The 23,069-nt window shown below is 37.9% G+C and overlaps 2 protein-coding genes across 16 annotated transcripts in view; both read left to right on the forward strand.

Moving 5' to 3' along the window:
- OR2D3 (olfactory receptor family 2 subfamily D member 3) lies at positions 1-6,843 on the forward strand. Its single transcript, XM_070274622.1, has one exon. It carries the CDS (start codon positions 727-729, stop codon positions 1,669-1,671), a length of 945 nt encoding a protein of 314 aa, XP_070130723.1. The 5' UTR covers positions 1-726; the 3' UTR covers positions 1,672-6,843.
- ZNF215 (zinc finger protein 215) overlaps positions 6,829-23,069 on the forward strand; it is a 25,694-nt gene continuing 9,453 nt past the window's right edge. For 2 of the 15 annotated variants that reach the window (XM_070274611.1, XM_070274617.1), the window contains exons 1-4: positions 6,829-7,121; positions 7,228-7,333; positions 7,455-7,476; positions 22,911-22,999. In XM_070274611.1, coding sequence (XP_070130712.1) covers positions 22,913-22,999 — 87 coding nt within the window. In that variant the 5' untranslated portion in view covers positions 6,829-7,121; positions 7,228-7,333; positions 7,455-7,476; positions 22,911-22,912. Of the gene's footprint in view, positions 7,477-13,886; positions 14,456-16,886; positions 16,990-22,910; positions 23,000-23,069 lie in introns of all 15 variants that reach the window. The other 13 variants (XM_070274609.1, XM_070274616.1, XM_070274610.1 and 10 more) reach the window with 12 other exon arrangements.

A 23,069-nucleotide genomic window follows, 5' to 3' on the forward strand; every position in this document is an offset into this window, starting at 1 on the left:
ATTATCTCACAGAAGTCTTTCAATTTATGTTGTAAACTCTATACATGTTTGGCTTGATGGTTTTTTACAAGGCTTTCATGCTTTTCAGCTCTGGTCCTCTCCAGATATAACGAAAATTGTAACCTTTTTCTTTTTTTATTGTTTTAGTTTTAATATTTTACTCTTTAATCCAAGTAGAATGGTCCTTAGTGTATGAAATGCTAAGGTTTTATTTTTAAACCCAAGTAAAGTTTGTTGTTTTTTAAGAGGTCAAATTAAGTTTGAGGCCTGAAAGCTATTTTATATTCTTCCAAGATATATTAAAATTAAGTATATAGTATTTTTGAATAGTTAGTGGTATAGTTTGATGTATGGCGATAGTCCTAATAGTACACACAAAAATTTCTTAACAGTATGTGTATAGCCATTTAGTAAAATCCACATGAACTCTACTATCCTAATTTCAGAATTAGTAAAGAAGGCTTTAACAATGTCATACTCTTCATAAAAAAAAAAAAAGCAACCCTTAGGAAGAGGGAATTTGGGGAAAAAATGAGTAGATTTAAATTATAACCAATTAAAAATTAAAATACTCTATTTAGTATCAATAAGAAGTTGGGTAGCAAAAACTTGAAATATCCAATTAGGCATCAGTTTTAAATGAGCTTCTTCTACAGGAACTAACATCATAAACCCAAAGTTTGCTCTTTTTGTTTGTGCTAAACAGGTAAACAGGCATAAATCTCAATGGGAGAAGAAAACCAAAGCTTCGTGGCTGAGTTTATCTTCCTTGGCCTTTCACAGGACTGGCAGACCCAGATCCTGCTATTTGTTCTTTTCCTCAGCATTTATCTGTTGACCGTGCTTGGGAACCTACTCATCATCATTCTCATCTTTGTGGATTCTCAACTTCACACGCCCATGTACTTTTTTCTTAGAAATCTCTCTTTCGCAGATCTCTGTTTCTCTACTAGCATTGTCCCTCAACTGTTGGTCCACTTCATGGTAAAGAAGAAAACTATTTCTTTTTTGGGGTGTATGACACAGATAATTGTCTTCCTTCTGGTTGGGTGTACAGAATGTGCACTGCTGGCAGTGATGTCTTATGACCGGTATGTGGCGGTCTGCAAGCCCCTGCACTACTCCACCATCATGACCCAACAGATGTGTCTCCAGTTGACCATAGGATCCTGGGTCAGTGGGGCACTAGTGTCTCTGGTGGACACCACCTTTACTTTCCAACTTCCCTATGGAGGGCAGAACATTATCAATCACTACTTTTGTGAACCTCCTGCCCTCCTGAAGCTGGCTTCAGCAGATACCTACAGCACAGAAATGGCAATCTTTGCAATGGGTGTGCTCATCCTGCTCGCTCCTGTCTCCCTGATCCTTGTCTCCTACTGGAATATTATCTCCACTGTGATCCAGATGCAGTCTGGGGAGGGTACGCTTAAGGCCTTCTCCACCTGTGGCTCCCATCTCATTGTTGTTGTCCTCTTCTATGGGTCAGGAATATTCACCTACATGCGGCCAAACTCCAAGACTACAAAAGAGCAAGATAAGATGATATCTGTGTTCTATACAGTGGTGACTCCAATGTTGAACCCTATAATTTACAGCCTGAAAAACAAGGATGTCAAAAGAGCTCTTAGGAAACTAGCTGGAAGAAAGTCCTTTTCACAGAGACAGTGATCTCTGGGTCTGATTTTTAGAGCTATGGTTACACACTTAAAAGAGGAGCAGAATTTCAATAGGCCGTTGTGAATTAAGTCATATCAGGAAGAAGGAGGAAAGTTAAGGATATGTTCTAGAAACTGAATATTCTACTCTATGCTAGAACATAGGGGAGAAATAAAAAGATAAAAAGTTCGTTTACATCCTGATTATGAAAAGTGTCAAGTGCTATTTTGAAGGAGTTTGGTTAATTTAGCTAACATGGACATGTTTTAAGCATGATCACAATTAAATCTAGGATGTTAAAACTGGATTGTCCTGAAATAATGTCTAATATGAGTTGCATGCATGATTCTAAGATCAAAGACATTTCAAGTTTAGATGTTCCAGTCATACAAACCTGGGAATACATTCTGATTAAAACAAGCAGCATATCTGCAAGAGTCTTTAATACTGGGATCATTTGTGGCCCAGAGCATTTCAACTTGTACAAAAGGTACCAGAGGCAATAATACTTCCTAGTTCATGTTTTCCCCTGAAAGCTCCAGAAAAAAAGTTCTGTATATCGTCACTTCTGATTTCATATAAGCATAGACTGTCAGAGTGAAAAAGGACTTCAACAGTCATCTAATGCAACCATATGTCTGAGTCTTAAACTATCCCATAATATTTCTATTGAATAACTGTCAAGTGATTGCCTAAACAAGAATGACATAGCTCCCTACTCTCTTGGATTGTTCTCTTTCTTATGCAGATAGTTTTAACTATTAGAAAGATGTTCTTCATTGTAAGTCAAAATCAATTTTCCTTTATCTTGAACCCACTTCCCCTAGTTTTACTCCTAGAAAAATTTCCATTACCTTCTATACCACAACTCACTGAAGGCAGTTTCTATATACAATTCTCACAGTGAATCACCCACTTGTTCCCTTAAAATTCCTTCATCTAACATGCCTTGGTACCCTGTATTTATCCTGATCATCCTCCTTTGATCGAACCTGATTTACCCAATGAATGTCTCTTCAGAAAGCAAAACAGAAATTAGAATTTTAGAAATTGGAGTTTACCAATCCAAGGCTGACCCCTCCAAAGGCTTAGGTGCCTGTACGCCACATCTCACTGTGACTCAGCTTCTCTAGAATGGTCAATTCCAGAGTCTACTTCAGGTTCTCATAAACCCTTAGGCCAAATAAAGTGGCTGACAGCCACTTCTTTCTTTTACCCAAACTTTGAATTAATCATATGTTTAATGATTCCATGGTAACCACTCTACAGTTACCATGAACATGGGTCCAGGAACAACAGATCTCAAATTGACTCTGCAGTAGAAGATATTTCCAGTAAAGAGATATCTAGTAGCTAAATTTCTTATTTCTTTCTTTCATGCATCCATGTGTTCATTTTAAAACCACTTACTGAACCCTTATTTCATTTCATCTTGTCCAACTCTAGGTGTATCCAATACATCCAGAGCAATGACTGACACATACTGTGTTTTAATACACACTTTTGCACTTGTTACTATCCTTTTAAAATTACTAGAGCTGCATTACAATAGACAAACTCTAGTCTGGGGTGTGATGATCAGGGAAAAGCCCTCATTCAAACAACATGTGCTAGTCCAGGTGACATATATAAGACAGAAAATTAATAGTTGAAGTCGGTGACTTGGCTGACAATGATGATCAGCACAAGATCTATTTCAGTAACGAGTGGGAAAATAAGACAATGGAAACACAAAGTGTAGACACTAATTTCCAGAAGTTTCACCATGAGTAAGAAGGAAGAAATAAGGTGTGTCTGGGAAAGTGGGATTGTGACCTTTTTATTTTATTTTAGATTCCTAGGTCACTCCCTGCTTTTCCTTGAAGACTTTAATCCCTGGCTCACTGCCACCCTCCTCAACACACTGCTGCTGTTATAGATCTTGGTGATTTTAATTTTGATACAGACTGAAATATTCAAATATTCTGCATTCTCAGAATTCCTTGATCCTCATTGCCCCATTACCTCTGTCACTCACTCCCATGGTCATTACAGGTCATTGCATCCCCACTCTCCAAATTCTGAACCCACAGAATCCAGAGCAAAATCAAACGGTTGCTGTTTTAAGGGACTAAGTTTTGAGATGGTTTGCTATGCAGAAATGGGTAACTGAAGCACTGAGACAATCATGCTCCCGTTTATTTCATCAAAACAGATGCCAGCGGGGCTTTTTCACATTACCAATAAAAAACTGGCTGCTTGAAACTATTACCTCTCATGCTACAGAGAGAGAGGGGAAATCACGGGCCAGAAAGCTTCCAAAGAAAAAATATATTTAGTACATACACCCCAAAACCATAAAGATGATGTATTTACCAGGGCTCTTAGATGCAAATAACAGAAACTGACTATGCATGATTTAAATTAAAAGAGAAAATATAGAAATAATGGTAATTTTGGTCCTGCAGCTAGAATCACAGGCCAAAATCATATTACAGTCCAATAAGGACATCACTGCCATTCAGCACTAGATGGTGCAATCTACACTGTGATCACCATCAGCACAGGCCCTGCTGCTGAGCCTGGAAACTAGGGTGTTGCTGCTTCCTCTGCCACTGACAGAAAAAGAGAAAAAGAAATTGTCTGCAAACACCACATCAGTCAGGTGATGCAGGTTAATATCACCAGTGATAAGTCATGTTGATAGTATGTAGCTTTGATACAATGTGACAAAAATGGCACTCTATCTCTGTGAACTTCCTCCCCAAAACTTAGAATCCCAGTCTAATCATGAGAAAAATGTCAGATAAATTCCAGTAAAGAGGCATCCCACAAAATACTTGACAAGTCCTGCTTCAAACTGTCACGGTCATCAAAAACAAGGAAAGTCTGAGAAACTGTCACAGCCAAGAAGAGCCCATGGAGACACAACAAGTAAATGTAATGTGGTGTCCTAGATAGGATCCTGGGTCAGAAAAGGACAGAAGGGGAAAGACAAACAAAACAAAACAAGGAAATCTGAATAAACTATGCACTTTAGTTAATAATAAGGTATCAATCTGATTTTCTTAGTTGTAACAAATGTACTATAATAATGTAAGATATCAATAATGCGGAAAACTGTGTGTGGGTAGGTGGCAATTTGCTGTACTATCTTCTCAATTTTTCTGTAAATATAAAGCTGCTTTAAAAAATAGTCTATTTTTTGAAAAGAAAAGAAACTGTTTGCCGTCCTTGCTTTTTTATATCACCAGCTCTTAATTCATAAGTCTGGACTGGGTGTATCTAATTGATTGAATCCAAATTACATGCTGTGCCCTAGCTGCAGTGGAGACAAAGAAAGTGAATTTTGGGTGTATTTAGCTTCCATGGAGGGAGGCAGACTCTAACTTCCCCCAAGAGTCACAAAAGACTATGAACATAGAAAGGGTATTCAGATGATCAGAAGCCAAAAATTGACAAATGTTATTACACACGGCCCGTGCAACCAAATCACCCCACCAAGGTCTTCATTACCCACAAATTCCAGACTGTCAAGTGTTTCTCACAATCTATACAATGCAGTATTCTGATAAAGTGTAGAACACAGAAGGTTGAGTGAAGAGATACAATAGCTTAGCATAGGGAATGCTTCTACAGGGTGTTAAGACAGTCCTCATCTGATCATGTTTACTAATAAATTCTAATTATTTAATTCTCTTACTAATATATTCCCAAAGCCTAGATTCTCAATAAAAATTTGCTGAATGAATATATAAGTGATCTAGGAAATGTGTTGGCTTAAGTCAGATCAAGTTTTCTCTGTATTTTTCCTTAAATAAGTACAGACAGGCTCTAATTTAGAAAAGCTGCATTTCATGATGATAGAAAGGAATGGCATTTGTAGCCAACAATTCTGCACATCTTAAGGATTTAGTCCCAGGTGGCTTCAGAGTCCTTTACATTGAAAGTCATATATTGAGAGAAACTTGTGAAATTGTGCCATAAAAATAGCTGGAGCTTCCGTGAGATGACTGCGACCTGAAAATGACCCTGTTCAACTAGGAAGAAGTGTCCAGGCTTCAGCAGACCTTTGAAGACACATAGTCAGAAACCTCATGCCCACTAGAGGTATGTTAGGAAGGCTGGTCATTCTCCCTCCTAGTCTGTGCCTTTTCCATTTCCCTGCACTCTTATTTGGCTGGAGATCATGTCTGAGCCTGTTTACTGGCAATATTTTCAAGTTAAATTTTTATTTTTCAGAGCTAGTTAAATACAACTTTTACAAAGGTCAGCTCCATCACAAACAATTCATGACACACACCATACCCCCAATCTTGGAAAATATCATTCCACACTTCTGTCCTACCTTACTAATGGGCCTCCAAATCTTGAAGCATTGAATGAGAAGCAGTGGGACAAGCATGAAGTGATCTGAGCTTGAAGCTTAGCTTTGTCATCTTTTAGTTTCAACGAACTTGTGGGTGAAAATCTCTACCTTATAGTATTGTGGTCATGATTAAGTGAGATGATGTTTATAATTTGCTTATGATAGCACTGAGTACAGAGAAAGTTAGCCAAAACATCCTAGTTCCCAGGTATAAAAAAATCCTTGTTTTACCTGGTCAACTCACGGTCTCGATTTGAAGCTCCCTACCAATTTAGGTTCTTCCTCTGGGACTCAGTCTTAGACTCTCTCCTTTGATTCTCCTCTCTCTCTGCAATCTCATCTTCACTCATAACATTAATTATCAGCTACCCAGAAGTGACACAAATTGTACGTGTCTCGCTCCAGACACCTCTAAGCCCCAGATGCCTATATCTAACTGCCTATTTGACAGTGCTTCTCGGATGCCTCAAAGTATCTCATACTCGACAAGTGAACTCATGATCTGCAAGATCTTTACCTCGATGCAAAACTGAATGAATCAGTGAGCCATTAAATGAGAGAAAAACATGTTAAACCATGGTACACACAAAATGACATCTTGTCGAATGTTTGTCACTGTTTTTTGCTTCCGAGGAAACGTCGGGGAGAGGGAGAAGGAAGGGACGAGAAGTACGTATGAAAGGTTTTGGCCAGTTTTACCTGACAGCTTCCAGAAAGCAACGAAGTTTGACTTGCACTCCCTCGCCAACGCCAAGAGAGCACAGCATCCAGACACCGGTGAGCCTAGGATCCGACGCAAGTCTACGGCGTGGGCGGGGCCTGGGGAAAGGGGCGGGACTGGGCAAAGCAGCATGGGTCTACTTGACAGACTCCGGCCGCGGGGGCTTTTGGGGGCTTCTTCCATTGCTGGCGCGCCTGCGTGGGAGTGCTTCGAAGGCGCCTTGGCTTGTGAGGGACAGAGACCGCGGCAGCAGTTCAGGGCCGGGTGTGGCGAGGGTTTCTTAGTTCTGGCGTGATTACCAGCGCCAGCTCCCTTCACCGGCCAGGATGGCGATTTCCGCGCCTAGTCTCTGAACTGGCGCCTGGGCGTGGCTGAACGGAGCCCTGCTGGCAGGTATCACCCGCGTCAGGCGGGCGGTGAGGACGCGGGCGCGTGGAATAGGGAATCCCGCTTGAGGGCGTCCGCGCGGAACACGCCCTTCTCCTCGGCTTGTTTGCAGTTACCCGGATTCCAGCGCTGCGCTCGGCAGTGTCTGCTGGGAAAGCTGGAGGAGGGCCCGAGCTGACGGAGGGATGGAGGCGAGGGCTGCGGCAGGAAGTTAGTGCGTAAGAGAGCAGGGAGAAGGGGGTTAGGAGTGGGATACAGGGCGGCTGGGTCCTAGATCCAGTCCTAGTAAACCAGGAATTTAACTTCGCTGCTGTCCCTTCTTCCTTTCTGTAACGGGAGCAATCTCCACGCGCTGAACCTGGTAAGTAGATCATGATGAGCTGGTTTTGGAATGACTGGTGTTGATTGCTCATGGAAATACCAGGTGCGACTGAATCAATCAACTGGAAAACAAAATCTAAAAAAGTTAATTCTAACTTGCCTTGCTTTCCCAATCATTCCTGGCCACTCTCCAAAACATTAAAACCTCCAGGCGTGGTTCTTATTTCAGATAGTTATTTGCAAACTGCTTTCTGCTCCTCTTTCTGAGCTAGTCTCCAAAGGCTCTCCTTACCTCAAGCTGCTGCCCTACCTATGACCTATTCGGTTGAAAGCAACCGTATTCACAGGTGGGTACTACCCTTTCCCCATAATTAGCACCTGTTCACGTTCCTTGACTCTGTAAAATCCTTCGAATTTGTGTCACCTGGTTAATCTAATGCTCCAGATTCCCGTTACCTGCACGTTCCTAATCCCGCCCCTTCCTGTGACGCTGGCTCAGCATTTTAACTCTTCATCCTGAGTCCCACCATCGTCCTCGAAGGCGTCTTTTCAGTTGTTAGAGTTTAAATTAAACTTTTCTTGACTTTATTTATTCCAATATTCATCACTTGCAGATCAATTTAGCTACTCGCGTCACGGACCTCTCGGACTTTATATGGTGCAAACAGTTCCTCCTTTGAAATCTTAAATGCAAGCGTGTCGTTCTGAACATGTTTACCTGTCCTCCCAGCTGTATGATTATTTATACTCAGTAATTTATTAACTTACGTTTTGACCTATAAATCCCTAGTATATTTTGTTGCTTTTTTTCTCACTTTCTGTGTTGAATGTTTAATTCATATCATTCTTGTTTAATGTAGCTGTGCTCTGTAAATTTTGATGTGCAATGTTTTTATTGTATTTAATTTTTAGATATTTTACAATTGTACTTTTATCTTTTTTAAGAGTTGTTTTTTAGAAAAAAATTTTAAATTTCAGAGTGTTTGAGACTTTTTTCTCTGTTCTTAATTTCTGGTTTTCATTCTGGTTATAAATGTGGTCTATACCACCGTATTTACTTTTTACTTACTGAGGTTTTTGGTAGCCTAATAAATAGCTTTTGTAAGCCTTCTTATATATTATTCTATCTGGTTTTACCTAGTGGCTTAAGGATATTATTCATATCCACTATTTTATTACTTAATTTTCGTTTATCTTTTCTGTGAAAGACTGAGAAAGTTGCCTTAGTCTCACATTTCTGTTATATCATTGTTAATTTCGTATCTTGTTTTCTGAGAGTTTTGCTATAAATATATTTCAACCATGTTATTTGGTATATTTAATAAGTCATATTTCATAATGAGTTGTACCTTCAATAATTGAAAGTTTCCTCTTTGTCTAACTTAATGCATTTGTGCTTTTAATTCAGTATATCCCTGCATATTTTATTGTTGTTTATATTTGCTGCTTATCTTTTTTTAATTATCCCTTTACTTTCAACTCTGGAGTTCTTTTGTTTTGAATGTCTCTTGAGTGTTTATATAGTTGAGTTTAAATTTTTACCCAGTACATTTATTGTTACAGTGGCTATCCTTGTTATTATTTCTACATTTTCTTTTTTAATTTTTATGCTTCCTTGGTTTTGTTTTGTTTTGTTTTTAACGTAGGGTCTGTGAGCTTTTTTCCTTCTCTCCCCTTTTATGTTAATTTTTAAAGTATCTGAGCCCATAGTTCAGTCTTTTGCTGACACTCAGTGATGTGTCTTCAGCACTTTTTTTTTTTTTGAAATGAACCTGTACTTTCCTGAAGTTTTGGAGAAGGTTTGTGTTGGATCTCAGAATCTTCCCTTTGTCCATCTACTTTGCTCTGTGTCAGGCAGACATGTAATGGGGGTACTACTGAGTGTATAAATGATGTCAGTACATTTCTACAAGATGGAAAGGGGAGAGACACGTGATTTTAAAGAAATAGTGTAGAAAAAGCTGCAACTTAGAACATGCTAGGAGGTGACCACAGTGGAAGTGGAAACCCATCTGCCCATGTGAATCTTAAGCAGTTCGACAGAGTGTGGGAGTGAGAATCAAATAGAACATAGGAATCAAGCAAAGGATTACATGTGAAACATCTATTCCAGTCATCTCTCCAACCTCCCACCCACTCCCTACCTATGTAGAGGAGCAGTTTAGCTCCAGTGCCTTCCTCCCACAAAAACTACTACCCTAAATAGATTGAGTAAACCATTTGAGGAGAACTAAGGCTTTTAGTATGGGTGTTGACATTTCAAAGTAAAACCTTTTCACCCTGTTATGTGAGGGGTCCCCAGCCTGACAGCCAGCTCTCCTACTCACCCTGTATCAAAGCCTGCCCATCTTCATGTCTTAACCATATACACATGGCTTTTAGTAAGATCTCCCATGCAGGGTAGACACCCCTTAGAAGACTAGTCTAGTGATACAGCAGAAGTAGAAGTTCATATGACTGTCTGGAATAATCAGCCTAACACTTGATTCTTAAATATGAGCAGAAAACTAAGGAACACCAGATAAACCAAGATAAATAGAAACCCCGACCACAGAGTAAAAGGAAATCTAGGAAACAGAAAACTCAGCATCATCAGAGAAATCTGAAATGATATTGCTACAACCAAACAAGCACAATGCTATGGCAAAAGAACCATGAGTGAACAAAAAGGAGTTCTTAAGTTTAAAATATGCCTGGTAGAAATGTTTTGTTTTTAATCAAGTCAAGTGAAGGAAATCTCCTATAACTCCAAAAAAAATTCCAGAAATTTTCAACAGTTTTCAAAAATCACCTCTGTGGAGTAAATCTGGGTATAGAAAAGAGAGTAGGGTGGAAGACTTGATTTCCATCCTGAAAGTTACCGTACTATTTCATTCTTTTTCCTTTTGCCATGTGTGTGGATCACTTTGCTTTGAAAAAACATTTCCATGATTTTAATTTTTCACTATAAAATTTTGTTCTCCTTTTACCTCCACATTTTGGAAGAGTCTTTTAGGTTTGTCTATCATATCACTGGTTCAATGAAGTGCCCCTTCTGCTCTTTACTGCTTTGAATCAAGATTTTAAGTCTGCTAATCTATTTGGTATTTACCTTCATCTCATCCTGTTTTACCAAATGACTCCCTAGGTCCGTTTTGTAAAGTTACCATGCATCCCTTTGAATTTGCAGACATCAGGCAAGTGTCTTCTAATTTTTTTAAATAAAATTATTTTAGGACAATTTTAGATTTACAGAAAAATAGATGCCAGATTACATTTAGTTGTCTTATATCCTTAGGCTCCTCATGGCTGTGACAGTTTCTCAGACTTGTTTTTAGTGAAAATTATGGTTTTAGGGAGTACTCATCAGGTATTTATAGGAAGCCCATTTATTAGAATTTGACCTATGTTTTTCTCATGATTAGACAGGGGTTATGGGTTTAGGGGAGGAAGATCACAGAGATAAAGTGCTATTTCCACCACATCTTCTCAAGGGTAAATACTATCAACATGACTTACCACTCTTGATGGTAACCTTTATCACCTGCTTGAGGCAGTCTTTGTCAGGTTTCTGCACTGTAAGTTTACTCTTTTTCCCCCTTCCCATACTGTGCTCTTTGGAAGGAAATTATGCAGAGCCCACACTCAAGGGGTAGAGAGTTATGCTCCACCTACTGAACGCTTAGTATCTACGTAAATTATTTGGAATTCTTCTACATTGGAAATTTGTCCATTCTCCCCAATTTATTTATTGATTGATTGATTCAGTCGTATATCAGTATGGCTTATGAGTATTTATTTTATAATTTGGGTTATAAGCTAGTACAGGCATACCTCCTTTTATTGCACTTCATAGATACTGCGTTTTTTACAAGACCCTCTATCAGCAAAAAGATTACTACTCACTGAAGGCTCAGATGATGGTTAGCACTTTTTAGCAATAAAGTATTTTTTAATTAAGATATATACATTTTTTTTTAGACATAATGCTATTGTATATTTAACAGACTACAGTATAGTGTAAACGAAACTTTTATGTGCACTGGGAAACCAAAAAGTTCTTGTGACTTGCTTTATTCAATATTTGCTTTATTGCCGTGGTCTGGACCCAACCCTGCAATAGCTCTGAGGTATACCTGTATTACTTTATTCTGTTGCTCACATTGTTCCAGCCTTAGCCATTGACAGCTCTTTCACTTGGCTCCTGTCTGCCTTTGACATACCCCAGTAAAGGTGTTTTTGAGCACTTCTTTATTTTATGGCACTTCAAGATGCTCTGGGCTCATACGTATATCCTGCCCCAGTTCTAGAATCAGCCATTTCTCCATGAAGCCCTGGTTCCTTTTATTGGAGAATGGTTTTAGAAACCAAGATCTGGGAGCTAGGTGTTCTCATTGCTGTTGGGGTGGCCCTGCTGCCAAGCCCACGCAGCTGACGGTAAGGAAATATGTGTGTGTATGCTAACCTCTGTATATACACATATCTATAAATATTTCTATATGTAACCAGCTTTACCTATATTAAGCTAAACGCAAGTTCATATTGATATCTCTAACTCTAATTCAGTACTGCATGGGTCATTCTGGCCTCCTTCCTCTGGTTACATTTAAACCCCTACTCAAACATTGAGAAACGAGGCTCTCAGTAGCTGCAAACCATTTACGTATTCAATCCCAGCAGACATAGTAGCAGTATCAGAATTGTTAATCTATACCTCCATGGAAAATAACTTTATCAACTAGAGTACGTTTTCTTTTGCCTTTGGTCTTACAGGTTTTGCTCATTACCAACTTTTTTTTTTTTTTTAACAGAAAGTCGTATTCTAAAATGTTCTCTTGCCCGAACTCTTTTGAGCATTGTGCATTTTCCTTCTGCTACACTATCTTTTCATAGGCTTCCATATATCCTTCCCCTACTCTGTTTAATAATCCTTATTTGAATGTTTAAAGATCTATTCAAGTGGACATTGCCAATAGATAAGTCTGGAAATACTTTTGTGCACAAACTTTTGGCTAGTCTGTAAGATCCGCTAACAGACATACACGTATGTATGTGATAATCTGCCAAGAAGTAAGATGAGTGTTCTTTTAGTCTCTATAATTCAATCAGATAGATATTGTTATATCCACTTCACAGTTGAGAAAACTGAAGCTTGGTGAAATAATTTTCTCAGGTTGATACAGGTAGTAACTAGTACAGCTGAGATTTAACCTTATGTCAGTATGACTCCAAAGTATGTACTCTTAGTCACTATATATTGCCTATAGCAGGACTTCTTAAGCTCAGAATTATGGACATTTGGGGCTGCGTAATTCTTTGTTACGAGAGGCTACCCTGTGCATTGTAGGATGTTTAGCAGCATCCCTGGCCTCCACTGTCTAGATGCCAGTAACTACTTCCGCTTGTGACAACCAAAACTATCTCCAAGCATTGCCAGATTTCCCCTGGTGGCAAAATTGCCCTGAGAACCACTTGCCTAGAGTCTTATAATAGAAATTACCCCTGAATGGTAACTTGCATCTGGACTGGGAGAACTGTGAATCAGATAGAAAGTTGTATCTGAATTCCCTGAATGTAATGGCTCATAATTGGGCAAAGCTCTGTGGGAACCCTGAGAGCTGTGCTCATAAAGTGTTAGGTATTGGCTCCTGTGGGAAGGCTTTTCAGTCAAATGGGTTCTGCTCAGCCTATGTGGTTCTCATCTCCTTGCACTTGTGCTATCCTCTGTGAGGATTCCTACTGAAAAAAAAATGCCAGTTGCTCACTCTTCTGCTAGCAAGCTGTGTTTTCTGCCCAATAACCCTCTGAGTAATCTGGCGCCAAATATGACCTATGGTAGCCCTGTGAATCTAGATGTTTAGTTGAGCCCAAGGCCTCCCTGTGAGCATTGCAGACTGACCCACAGTGGCTTCTAACAAAAGAGAACTTTCAATTATTATAGTCTTGGAAGGCACTTTTTCACTTATCCGTAACAGTGGAATGGCTCATGGATATTTATTCTCATATTTTTAAAATCTCTTACATTAATTTCTAGTACTATTGACAGTTTTACTCATTTTATATAACTTTATTGGTATTTTAATGAGAATTTTTAGGCACATCTAGATTGAAGCCTTAATAACCTGAATATACTGTCTGCAGGATATTCACTTAGTTTTAAAGCAAAGATGAGTTGTTACCTGATATAGGAGTAATCTAATTGCAATTAAATTGTGAGGTTTGTTTTAATGAAAAGACTATTTCATTTACCCCTTTTTTTGAGATATCTGTGTTTGTTTTTCTGTCTTTTTGAGAGTTGCTTGGGGGATAGAGACAGCATGCTTTCCTCTTCTATAGAAGGAAAACAAGAATGGAAGGAGAATTCATATTTAGTTTTCTTCAGTAATTTTAAGAATATTATTTGTACTATTTTATCAACACCATGCTAATACATGTTCATTAGCTGTAGGTCATATTTGTGTCTTTTTTCAGTCTCTCAGGTACCTGAACATTGGCCTTGTGTCTGAAGCTCCTAGAACTTTTCTCTTACTGAGATCACACTGTTTATATATAGTGCACAAGTGCTTAGCCCAAGCCTGAGAATTATTGGAGCCCTTTGATAAGACAAATTCAAACTACAGTGGGAGTTCTATCTAGGAAGATGCAGCCTCTGGACAAGTTGATGGCTATCTCAAAACCTCAAAACCTGGCTCCTCATGAACAAAGTGAGATCCTGAGATCAGATTTGTCTTGGCAGCAGGAAACCACCCCAGTCATGGAGACATATGACTCTGAAGCCTCTCGTCGAAAGTTCAGGCATTTCCAGTATTTTGAGGTGTCTGGGCCACATGAAGCCTTGAGCCAGCTATGGGAGCTAGGTCTTCAGTGGCTAAGACCAGAGATTCATACAAAGAAGCAGATCTTAGAGCTGTTGGTGCTGGAGCAGTTCCTGACAATTCTCCCTGAAGAGGTCAGGACTTGGGTGAACTTACAACATCCAAAGAACAGCAAAGACGTGGTGACTCTTATAGAGGATGTGATTGAAATGCTTAAAGACAAAGGTGAGAGTATAGAAAATTGGAAGTAGAATAGTTGACCCTTCTCGTATAAAGAGAAATTATCTTTTTCTGAAATTCGATGGTGTCAAGGGCCAGATCATGAAGAACTACAATATTAAGAAGCCTGGACTTATTCTGTAGGCAATAGAAATACAGAATGAGATCTCACAGATTGAGGAGGGGAGAAAAACACTTTGATTTGCCATTTAAAAGTATCATGTTTTTATCAGTGTAGAGCAGGAGTCAGCAAACCAAGACCCACAGATATTTTTCGAAATAAAGTTTTATTGGAAAACAGCCACGCTCATTCATTTACATTTTATCTGCAGTTTCTTTCATGCTATGACCAGAATTGATTAGTTATAGCAGAGACTGTATTGCCTGCAAAGCCTAAAATATTTAGTAAATTTATATATATTATATAAATCTATTTATATAAAATAATTAAGATAGTTACAGCTGGAATTTTACAGAAAAAGTTTATCAATTTGTTGTGTAAAGGATAGACCTGAGGGCTCTGTAAATAGAAAAACCAGTTAGGAGACTATTGTAATAGATTAGGTGTTAGTGAATGGGGGAGCATTGGGAAAACAGTAAAAAGGATTTATTGTCTACATATTAGGTGTGAATGGGATAAAATTTGATGTAAATGCATACGTTCTGGCTGGCATGAAAGGAGCATAAGTAGCAGATTTTGTTGGAGGGTGGATTAATATATTAATGATGTGGCATGTTGAATTTGAGATCTCTGTGGGTCACTTAACAATGAATAAACTAATATATGGTGAACAATATGGCTTTAGTATTCAGAAGTATAGCAGTCTCTATTACTGCTTTAACAGATTACCGTAAACTTGGTGGCTTAAAAATATGAATATATCATTCTACAAGTCTGTGGGTCAGTGGTCCATTGTGGGTTTCCCTGGGCTAAAATCAAGTAAAAGAAGATTTGGAAACTTACGGGTATGAACAGAAGTAGGAGAAATACAAATCCTTAGGGAGCATCAATATTTAAGAGCTAGTATAGATCTACCTATCAGTTACAGAAAACACAGAGGCTAGAGAAACATGTTAAACTATACCATGGGAATGCCATTAGTAAAATCTGAACTATGAGATAATCCAGTTTTTAAAACAAAATAATTCTAAGGGAGTAGAGAAGGGGGTATGGAAGAGGGATTTAGAGGTTAAAAGAAACATAAAAGATGTATAGCCAATCATGTGACTCTCTGGACCTTATAAGACATGAGGCAATTGACTGGATATTTGACTAGGCATTATTGCTTGGGGACAGTGATGATAATGGTATTGTGGTTATACTTATTTAAAAAATAAATAAAATGAGGTACTGAGCAAAAGAAGAAAACCCAGGTAAGCAGGCTAGAAAGGAGTAATCCAGAAAGTCAGAGAACCAGGAAAGATTGATGTTGTGAGCTAAAAAGAAATCTTCAAGAAGGGAGTTCAGCAATGGTGCAACAAAAAAGTCCTGTTATGATGAGTATTAAATAATTTATTGAAATTGTTGATTATAAAGTAATTGTCAAGTTTTAGAGAAATTTCAGAGATGTTGTGGGGGTGCTTATTTATAGTAAGTTGTGTTAGTTTTCTATTACTGCCATAACAAATTACCATAAACTTGGTGGCTTATAACAATATGAATGTATTATCCTACAGGTCTGTAGATCAGTGGTGCAATGTGGGTCTCCCTGGGCCAAAATCAAGGCATCAGTAGGACTGCATTCCTTTCTGGCCCTCGTGGTTTCCTTCTCCCATCTTCAAAGCTGGCAGTGGTGAGCCAAGTCCTGTTCACACTGTCGTCTCTGACCTTCCATTCTGTTGTCACACTGCGTGCTCTCTCTCTCTCTTACTGACCACAGCTGGGAGAGTTTCTCTGCTTTTCAGGATTTTTGTGATTAGATTGGGACCACCGAGAAAATCCAAGATGATTTCTTCATCTCAAAGTCCTTTAACTTTAATATTGTCTCTTGTATCTAAAGATTAGGGAATGGACATCTCTGGGTGCTGTTATTCTGGCTATCACATGGGTCAAAAAAAATCCGAAGTATGAAGAGGGAATGTGATCATGATTATAGACTGTTCTTGGCAAGTTTAGTTGGAAAGAAAATGAGAGGTTGCTGCATAATACAAGACTGAGAAAGACACAATTTCTTTTAACTTGTCATGGTTCCCTGAAGAACCCAGTCAAAGGGTTTGTCCTTATTTTACATAACTCAGAACTCTCCCAGGGCTGAGGTGGCTACTTGGGAGGGCATTTGTCACAAATATTTAATGGAAAATGTATTAGCTGCTGCCACCTGGGACAGTGAATAAACAGTTGGGGCAAACATAGACTAATCAAAAAGATTGGGAGGAAAGGCTGGGCTGTGAGATGCTTTGGAGAATAAGGATTTGGAAATCTCCTATGTATTCCTAGAGATCTAGACGGCTGGACACATGTGCAGAAAGAACTGAGAATTCCCTGACTCTAACCTCTGACTGATCTTCAGGCTCTGCACAAGCAGGAATTGAAGACTAAGGTAGAGTTGAAAACTGTTAGACTGAGTGTTGAAGGCATGGCCTGACACATGCATCCCATCTTCAAAGACTGGGAAGTGTTTTTGTTACTGTTTTTCTGGTTCCAGGCATTTAAGGAGATCTTTGTGGAATCACCAGCTGAACACTAAGCTAAGGGAACAGACTTAAGTGGGCACACACAACAAAGAATATAGACTGTATGAATTAGTTCAAAAAAGTCACTACATGAGCAAGAACTACAACAATCAGGCTCCAAAGTATATGAAGCAAAAACTGACAGAAATGAAGGGAGAGATAGATCAAGAATAATAGCTGGAGACTTCAGCATCCCACTTTCATTAATGGATAGAATGACTAGACAAAAGATAAAAAAAGAAATAGAAGACTTGAACAACACTTTAACTAGACTTAATGAATTCATTCTTCTCAAGTGCACATGGAATATCCTCCAGGATGAGTCAAATGTTAGGCCAAAAACAAGCCACAATAAATTTAAACATTGAAATCATACAAAGTATCTTTCCAACCACCAAGAAGAAATTAGAAGTCAATAAATGAAGGAAATCTGGAAAATTCACAAATACATAGAAATTAAACAACTCTTCAACAACCAAAGAGTCAAAGAAGAAATAAAATGGGAAATTAGAAAATATTTTGAGAGGGAAGAAAACAATAACACAACATACCAAAACTTATGGGATGCAGTGAAAGCAGTGCTGAGAAGTGTATAGTTGTAAATGCCACCATTGAAAAAGAAAAACCTCAAATAACTTAACTATGCACCTTAAAGAACTAAAAGAACAGCAAACTAAACACAAAGTGAGTAAAAGGAAAAAAATAATAAAGATTAGGCAGACATAAATGAAATAATAGAAGAGTAGAGAAAACCTGTGAAACTAGAAGTGTGGGACATTTGAAAAGATCAACAAAATTGATAAAAGTTTAGCTACACTGACCAAGAGAAAAAGAAGACTCAATTTACTAAAATCAGGAATAAAAGTAGGGGACATTACTACTGACCTTGCATAAATCAAAAAGATTATAAGAGAATACTGTGAACAATTATATACTAACAAATTAAATAACTTAGATGAAATAGAAAAATTCTGAAAACACAAACTATCAAAACTGACTCAAGAAGAAATAGAAAATCTGAACTCATCTGTAACAACTAAAGAGATTGAATCAGTAACTTAAGAAATTTCAACAGAGAAGACCCAAGGTTAGATGGCTTCACTGGTGAATTCAACCAAACATTTTAAAGACGAATTAACATCAATCTTTTTCAAACTCTTCCCAAAAAATAGAAGGAGGGAACACTTTAACTTATTCAATGATGTGAGTTGTACCCTGATGCCAAAGCCAGACAGAGACATCATAAAAAAAGAAAACTAGCAAGCCAAATCTAGCAGCATATTAAGAGGATTATACACCATGACCATGTGGGATTTATCCCAGGAATACAAGGATGATTCAACATAGGAAAATCAATGTTATACACCATACTAATAGAGTGAAGGGAAAAATCACATTATCATCTCAATTGATGCAGAAAAAACATTTGACAAAATCTAATGCCTTTTCATGATAAAAACACTCAAACTAGGAATACAAGGGAATATCCTCAACCTGAAAAAGCGCGTCTATGAAAAACCTACAGCAAACGTTATACTTAATGGTGAAAGACTGAAAGCTTTGCCCTTGGGATCAGGAAAAAATCAAGGACGCCCACTCTCACTATTTCTTTTTAGCATCATGCTGGAGGTTCTAGCCATTGTGACTAGACAAGGGAAAGAAAGAAAGGCATCCTAACTGGAAAGGAAGAAGTAAAACTGTCTCGACTGGCAGATGATCTAGTCATATAGAGAAAATGTCTAAAGAATCCAGTAAAACACTGTTAGACGTGATCAACAAATTTAACAAAATTTCAGGATGCAAGATCAACATACAAAAGTCAATTGCATTTCTATATACTAGCGATGGTCAGTCCTAAAAAGAAATTAAAACAATTTCATTTATAATAGCATTAAAAAGAATAAAATACTTAACTATAAATTTAGGGAGGTGTAAGACTTGACCACTGAAAACTACAAAACGTTGAAAGACATTAAAGAAGACTTAAATGGAAACATACCTCATTCATAGATTGAAAGACAATATTGTTAAGATGATAATACTCCCCAAAGCAATCTACAGATTCAAATGCAATTCATATAAAAATTCCAGCTACCTTTTTTGCAGAAATGGACAGGCTGATCCTGAAATTCATTTGGAATTACAAAGGACCCTAAATAGCCAAAACAGCCTTGATAAAGAAGAATAAAGTTTGACGATGCATACTTCCCAATTTTAAAACTTCCTACAAAACTACAATAATCAAAGCCATGTGGTACCAGAATAGGATAGGCATATAGACTAATGGAATAGAACTGAGAGTTCAGAAATAAACTCATAGGCCAGTGGTCAATTGATTTTCAACAACTGTGCGAAGACCATTAAATGGAAAAATAATTTTTCAATAAATGGTGCTGGAACAACTTGATATCCACAGGCAAAATATTGAATTAGGACTTCATACTGTATACAAAAATTAACTCAAAATGGATCAACAAATGTAAGAACTAAAACTATAAAATTCATAGAAGAAACAGAGGAGTAAGTCTTAATCACTTTGAATTTGGTGATTGATGCTTAGATATGCCAACAAAAATACAAGCAACAAAAGAAAAACCATGAAAATTAAAACTTTTGTGCATCAAAGGATACTATAAGAAAGTGAGAAGGAAACCTGCAGAATGAGAGAAAATATTTGAAAATCACATCTGATAAAGGCCTAGTATGGGAAAAATATAAAGAACTCTTACAATTCAACAACAAAAAGACATCACAATTTTTAAAATGGGCAAATGACTTGAACAAGTATTTCTCCAAAGAAGATATACAAATGGCCAACAAGCATGGAAATAATTATTCAGCATCATTAGTCATTAGGGAATTTAATGTCAAACCCACAATGAGATAACGCTTGACATCCATTAGGGTGGCTATACTAATAAAAAATAAGTGTTGGTGAGGATGTGGAGAAACTGGAACCCTTATACATTGCTTTTGGGAATGTAATATGGTCCAACTGCTATGGAAAATAGTTTGGTGGTTTCTCAAAAAGTTAAACATGGAATTACTGTATACCTAAGAGAAATGAAAACACGTGTTTACATGAAAACTTGTACATGAATGTTCATAGCAGCATTATTCATAGTAGCCAAAAAGTAGAAACAATCCATATGTTCATCAACTAATGAATGGATAAACAAATAATGGTATATCCATACAGTGGAATATTACTCAGCCATTAAAAGGAATGAAATACTGATACATGCTACAACGTGAATGAACCTCTGAAACATTATGCTAATTTAAAGAAGTCAGACACAAAAGGTCACGTATCACATGACTGAATTTATATGAAATTCCCAGAGTATTCAAATCTATAGAGACAGTATGGGAGGGTGGGGAATGGGGAGTTACTCCTTTATGAATATGGGTTACTTTTTGGGCTAATGAAAATGTTCTGAAAGTAGGTACTGGTGATGGTTGCACAACATTGTGAATTTGCTGAAAACCACTGAATTGTATACTTTAAAATGATTAATATGGTGAATTTTATGTGAATTTTACCTCAGTTTTTAAAAAGAATTGATAGATTATTGGATCAAACTAAGATTGGGTGTTAGATTAAAGGACAAGGAATTTGAAGACTCTGAAAAGAGTGCTGGAAGTGATTTGTCTTGAAATCTAAGCTGCAGAGAGAAGAAAGAGACTTCACAAGAGGGATGATAGACTTGAGAAAATTAAAAATTCAATGTACTAGGGTGGAACTTTGATAAAAGTTGGAGAATAAACTAAGAGTAAGAAAGTGAAAATGGAAAGGATAGGAAAATGTAGTTAGGGATTGATTTATTCAATAATTTATTAGAACAATTCTAAGTAACAAGAACCCAAGTACAAAAAAGGAAGTAGCTTGATTCCTGATGGTTATTAAAAATAAGGATGTCAAGGGTTTTCTGGCTGGGTTGTTGGAAAGGTTATCTCTGCCATTGTTACAAGTAACTTATCGTAGGGGCTGGCCCGGTGGGGTAGTGGTTAAGTTCACACACTCTGCTTTGGCTGCCTGGGGTTCACAGGTTCAGATCCAGGCACCACCGTAGTACCACTCATCAAACCATGCTGTGGCAGCATCCCAGATGAAATACACGAAGACAGGCACAGATGTTAGCTCAGCAACAATTTTCCTCAAGCAAAAAAGAGGAAGATTGGCAACAGTTGTTAGCTCAGGACCAATCTTCCTCATGAAAAAAAAAAATTGTAACATTATTGGCAGGATTTGGGGTGGAAAACAACAATGTGAGCCATGTAACCAAAATCTTATTGACCTAGTTCAATTACTTATTTAATGTCTGTCATTCACAATAGACTATAGGCTCTCTGAGGGCAGGCATTTGTGTGCCTCCCACATAAGAGATACTCAGTAAATATGTGTTCAATAAATGAGTGAGTGACAGTTTAGTATATTACAACATCAAGAAGGCCACAGCTGAATGGCATGAACCTCTGAGAAAAATTTTTTGTGTGAGAATAGAAAAATCTTTATGAGGAAGCAGGAATGGGGAGGTATGAGTGTATCAAAACAACTTCCGGGAGGTATGAGTGTATCAAAACAACTTCTAAGACCATAGGAGTGGAGGATGAAAAGAGGGGGCTTTGATGATCATGGTCAAGGTCCACTTTAGAAGGGAGAAGGAATATTCTATGAACAGCTTGAGACTGTCTATGAATTTTTCTTGGAATGGAATGAGAGTTTCAGAGAACACAATTGTAAAGGTTCAAGAAGGAGGTCAGCAGGGAAGAAGGGTTACGGAAAGGAAACAGTATTCAGTGAGAGCAATAAATAAGAGAATAGTTGACTGGATGATTTTGCACCTTTTCAAGATATCTCGTATAATTCCAAGAATGACAAGAAGAAGAAACAATGTTGTATTGACTGACCTAGGGATTGTGGACTGAGCAGACTGAGGGCTCAGAAAGTGTTATAAGCCTGAATAAAGTTAACTGACTGTACTCGTTTGGCAGCATTCAAATGGTATGTTGCTGAGAAATTTTGGGTTTTTTTTTTTCAAATTTTGCTTTTAATTACAAAATGGTCTTATAAAATATCCTCTACATTCTTTCTGTTTTTTCTTACTTCACCTCAAATCAATGAAAACTTCTCCATAGACCAGTATTGGTCCATAGTCTGGCATTTAAGGATCACTGGTGTAACTCATGAATCTTGGAGAAACTTTAGGAAAGTGGCCCTTGGGGATACTTCTCACCAAAGAGCTGAAGAAGAGAATTGGTTGCCACTGAGATTTTTATGTCCTGAAAGAGTCAGTAGTTCAAGGTGACCAGACTGCCTAAGGCTGTGTATAGTATACACAGAGCAACGAGAGGAGAAGAACCTTGAGTAGAATTCTCCACAATGTGTTTGAGGAGGGGACTGGTTGGATTAAATGTTTTTAGCTCCCAGTAGAATTACAGCCTATGATGGCCAAGCCTTAGTTAGGCTTAAGTTTTGACAGCCTTAAAATTCTTCTTTGGAATCTGCTGTAACCACAAATGAGGCCTCAAAATATTACTTTGGCGTTCTCCTCTCTGATCCAGTAGACCTCAGCCCCCTAGTAGAATATCAAATCACTTCTAGAGCTTTTTAAAAATAGAAGATGTGCGCGCTACTCTTGGAGATTCCGATTGCTGGTAGAACCTCACATTACTTTTTCAGAGTTCTAATGATGATTCTAAATCATGTTACAACTACTACTATAATCATTAAAAGTTTCTCCAGGGCCAAAACTTGTCTCCCTCACGTTTCCTTCATCTTTCTCAGATATGCCTTGCAAGGATTCTGTCCTGTTCCAGAAGGGGAGCATCAAGAAGGAGAAGCTGGAAGCTGATTCACTAACAGGCAAATCTCAGGTGAATTAGGATTCCACTCTTTACTGAGATGACTTGTCTTTTCCTTTTTGGTCTTTGAACTTTTGCCAAA

Source organism: Equus caballus, chromosome 7 (genome assembly GCF_041296265.1).
Source record: "Equus caballus isolate H_3958 breed thoroughbred chromosome 7, TB-T2T, whole genome shotgun sequence".
In the NCBI taxonomy this organism is placed as follows: Eukaryota; Metazoa; Chordata; class Mammalia; order Perissodactyla; family Equidae; genus Equus; species Equus caballus.

What these genes read in the sequence shown, in the direction of transcription:
- OR2D3 (XM_070274622.1), top strand. Translation starts at nt 727, where the DNA reads ATGGGAGAAGAAAACCAAAGCTTCGTGGCTGAGTTTATCTTCCTTGGC.